This window comes from Pteropus medius, unplaced genomic scaffold (assembly GCF_902729225.1).
Source record: "Pteropus medius unplaced genomic scaffold, Ma_sr-lr_union100, whole genome shotgun sequence".
Classification (NCBI taxonomy): Eukaryota; Metazoa; Chordata; class Mammalia; order Chiroptera; family Pteropodidae; genus Pteropus; species Pteropus medius.
In genome coordinates this window covers 131,477-134,953 of record NW_024354704.1, presented here as the reverse complement: position 1 = coordinate 134,953, position 3,477 = coordinate 131,477, and the positions used below count along the sequence as shown (strand labels likewise).

Below are 3,477 nucleotides of genomic sequence, written 5' to 3'. Positions count from 1 at the left end.
CTGTCCCACTCAGCCACTGGAGAACAGGCAATCCCACGTCCTCACCCCCTCCTGCCTCCTCCCATTTCATGGTGATTTCTTATTTCTCTCCCTAATTGTAGGGCTGCCTCATCTAGACCCCCAGGTGACTCTGTTTGCTGTTTGTTCTGTGTTTCCATCACAACTTTGATGTGGTAGTAAGAGCAAATGAACAAAGCCTCTATCATCTATGCCATTTTGACTTCTCTACTCGATGGCTCCAGTTCTTTTGTTAAGGTATTAATTCTCTATATAGGCAGGGCCAACATGAAACATTCTGAAAAAATTGTGGAAAATAACTCTAAGAAAAACATTCAAAATGTTTTATTTTCAGAGAATCATTAGAACATGTGGTCATTGGTGAAATATTTTAATAAAAATAAAATAATATTTTAAATTTTATAGTGTTCTACCTAATTTTCATACATATATAATCAAATTTTTTAAAGAAAGTAAAACTCATTTGTTTAATAAATATTTTTTTATACAGTTGTGTTTATTAGACTTATCAAGTGAGTCATTCAATTTTAAAAGGCTAGTGATCTGTAAGGCAGATGTTAGTTATAATTTACTTTGTCTTAGCTCACATATGTTTCCAGAATTCTGTAAAACTTGGTAGCTAATTTATTGGCCTATTATATTATATATTTCTTAAACCAGCAGAGGTGATTTTTTAAAATTTTCTAATTCTGTACTCACTAAATCATTGTCTCTTGTTTGCATTTATAGACATAGAAGAAATCAACAATAAGAAATGAAAAATCAAACATATTTGAAGGAGTTTATTCTTCTGGGATTAACAGATGACCCAGAGCTAAATGTTTTAATTTTCATATTTCTATTTTTCACATATTTGCTGAGTGTAACTGGAAACCTGACAATTATCACCCTTACTCTGATAGATTCGCACCTCAAAACTCCCATGTATTTTTTCCTTAGGAATTTCTCTTTCCTAGAAATCTCATTTACAACAGTTTGTATTCCTAGATTCCTGGTCAGCATTGTAACAGGAGATATGACCATTTCCTATAATTCTTGCATGGCCCAAGTGTTTTTCTTCATTCTCCTTGGTTCAACAGAATTTTTCCTTTTGACTGTTATGTCCTATGATCGATACGTAGCTATCTGTAAGCCACTGCATTACACAGTAATAATGAATAGCAGAATCTGTAACCTACTTGTAATTAATTCTTGGTTGGCTGGATTTCTCATTATCTTTCCACCTGTGATCATGGGACTTCAACTGGATTTCTGCGACTCCAATATCATTGATCACTTCACCTGTGACTCTTCTCCTATGTTATTGATCTCCTGCACAGACACAGCAATCCTAGAACTCATGGGATTTTTTCTGGCAGTATTCACACTCATGGTAACCTTAACATTAGTGATTGTTTCCTATGTATTCATCTTGAAAACAATTCTGAGAATCCCCTCAGCTGAGCAACGAAAAAAGGCCTTTTCCACTTGTTCTTCCCACATGATTGTTGTCTCCATTTCTTATGGAAGTTGCATATTCATGTATGTCAAAACTTCAGCAAAAGAAGGAGTGGCTTTGACCAAGGGTATAGCGGTACTCAATACCTCTATTGCCCCAATGTTAAATCCTTTTATTTACTCCTTAAGGAACCAGCAGGTAAAACAGTCCTTTAAGAATTTGGTCAAAAAATGCTTCTCAAATAAATTTTCATCATAAAGAAATTTATGGCCTGAACTTTAAATGGAACCTTATATCTACTGTAATATTAACCGCTATATTTCTCCATCCACTACTATATTCTACTTCCTTTTCTTTCAGGTTTTATTCTTCATTTATACCATTTTGACCTCATTTGGTTCAACTATCTTTTTGCATTTACATGTCCTGGAAATCTTCTGAGCATGAGTGATTTAATGTCACATGAATGGGAATGACCTTTAAAAAGAATGCCAGAGTTTAGTTTTAACAATCATTGAAGGACTTTTCCTTTGGTTACTAGAGGTAGGAGACTTTACCTCACAGAAGAGATACAAATCTAAGTAAAAGTTATCATCAAGAAGTTCTAAAAAATTATTTCTCCCCGTGGATGTTCAGAATATTAAAATAAGCTCTTCTGAGAAGTAATGTCTCCTACTAATATCTAGTATCCTATTTGTCCTTGTATCTCCTATGATTTTTACATTATGGATGTTGATCTGTGCTACTGGGGAAATGGGCATTATCTTCATTGTGAATTCCTTTCTTCAACATTATAACATATCTGTTTAATGCTTTTTTGGAGCAAATCCCAAAGTTACTACAAGTATGGCATTGATATTCTGTAAGACACCAATATCTTCACCACAAAGCATCTTTAATAAACTGCACTAATAATTGCTCATATCCCACGACTTTCTTTTAATTCGATGATGCCGAACCTGGATCTCATCTGAGGCTTCCTTGGGAAGAATCTGGCATGTCTTGGGTTTCCTAAGATCTAATATCTTCTCTTTTGACATTTTTTGTCTATTAAAACCACATGCTTTCTATCTCTCAGGTAGTTCTAAAATTTTCTGGTACACCGATGATACCTAAAAATATTTTCCAGTGTTTGTATGGTTTAATTATTTTTAAAATATTTATCTCTTTCGTAATTCCTGTGGACATTGGAGGGTGTGGATTTAAGCATGTTTGCACTGTTCAAATCTTGACACAAATATTTCTTATAAGAAGTTCTTAATTATAGCTCTACATTAAAAGAATAATGAAACTTCACTTAGTATTCATTCATTTGCTTCTTTCCTATCTTCTTACGAAGTGATGCATGAACACATGAGATCATTTAATTTACCATCAGAACACATTTCCTTAATATTCAGTTGAATTATCAGTGCTTGGGTTTTCTTTTCTCACCATTAAAAAATGAATTTTTCTAAAAAACATCTATAGAAACAGACTTATGGATAAACAAAAACAAGTGAAAATTAACAAACTCTGTTGAAGAATATGAATGTCTAAACCATCTATATGATATTTACATTTTTGTGTCCTGGCAAAAGCATTTACTACATCTGCTTGTATAAAATGTTTTGCTCAGTTTGATAGTAACAGCAGTCAGAATTGAGAAGTATAATGGCTTCTCTTTTATGTATCATAGATGTAAACTTTCTAGCTATTCCGGAATTATGTTTTCGTTCCCCTCTTTGCTTTACAAGGCTTTTCATTTTTATTGCTCTGGAGATTCTATGTAAATCTAAATACTTGCTTTGTATCTGATGATGGAGATATGATTCAAGCAATGTAGTGCTCAGTAAAGTCCAGATTCTTCAATGCACGTAGGCAGAAATAGTGTGGTAGTAAGTGTTTAACAGCCAGTTATCAGAAAAATACACAGACATATTATAAATTTTACAAATATAATTTACAAATAATGAAATATACAATAAACCTCACTGTAAATTCTATATATCCAGTAGATTTTCACAGAATGATTTCATTGA

At 33.0% G+C, this 3,477-nt stretch overlaps 1 protein-coding gene across 1 annotated transcript; it reads left to right on the top strand.

The window, feature by feature from the left end:
* The first annotated feature begins 772 nt into the window (after nt 1–772).
* LOC120596747 (olfactory receptor 6C65-like) lies at nt 773–1,714 on the top strand. The gene has a single exon (XM_039855209.1). The coding sequence runs from the start codon at nt 773–775 to the stop codon at nt 1,712–1,714; it is 942 nt and encodes a 313-aa protein (XP_039711143.1).
* The last annotated feature ends 1,763 nt before the right edge of the window (nt 1,715–3,477 follow it).

What these genes read in the sequence shown, in the direction of transcription:
- LOC120596747 (XM_039855209.1), top strand. Translation starts at nt 773, where the DNA reads ATGAAAAATCAAACATATTTGAAGGAGTTTATTCTTCTGGGATTAACA.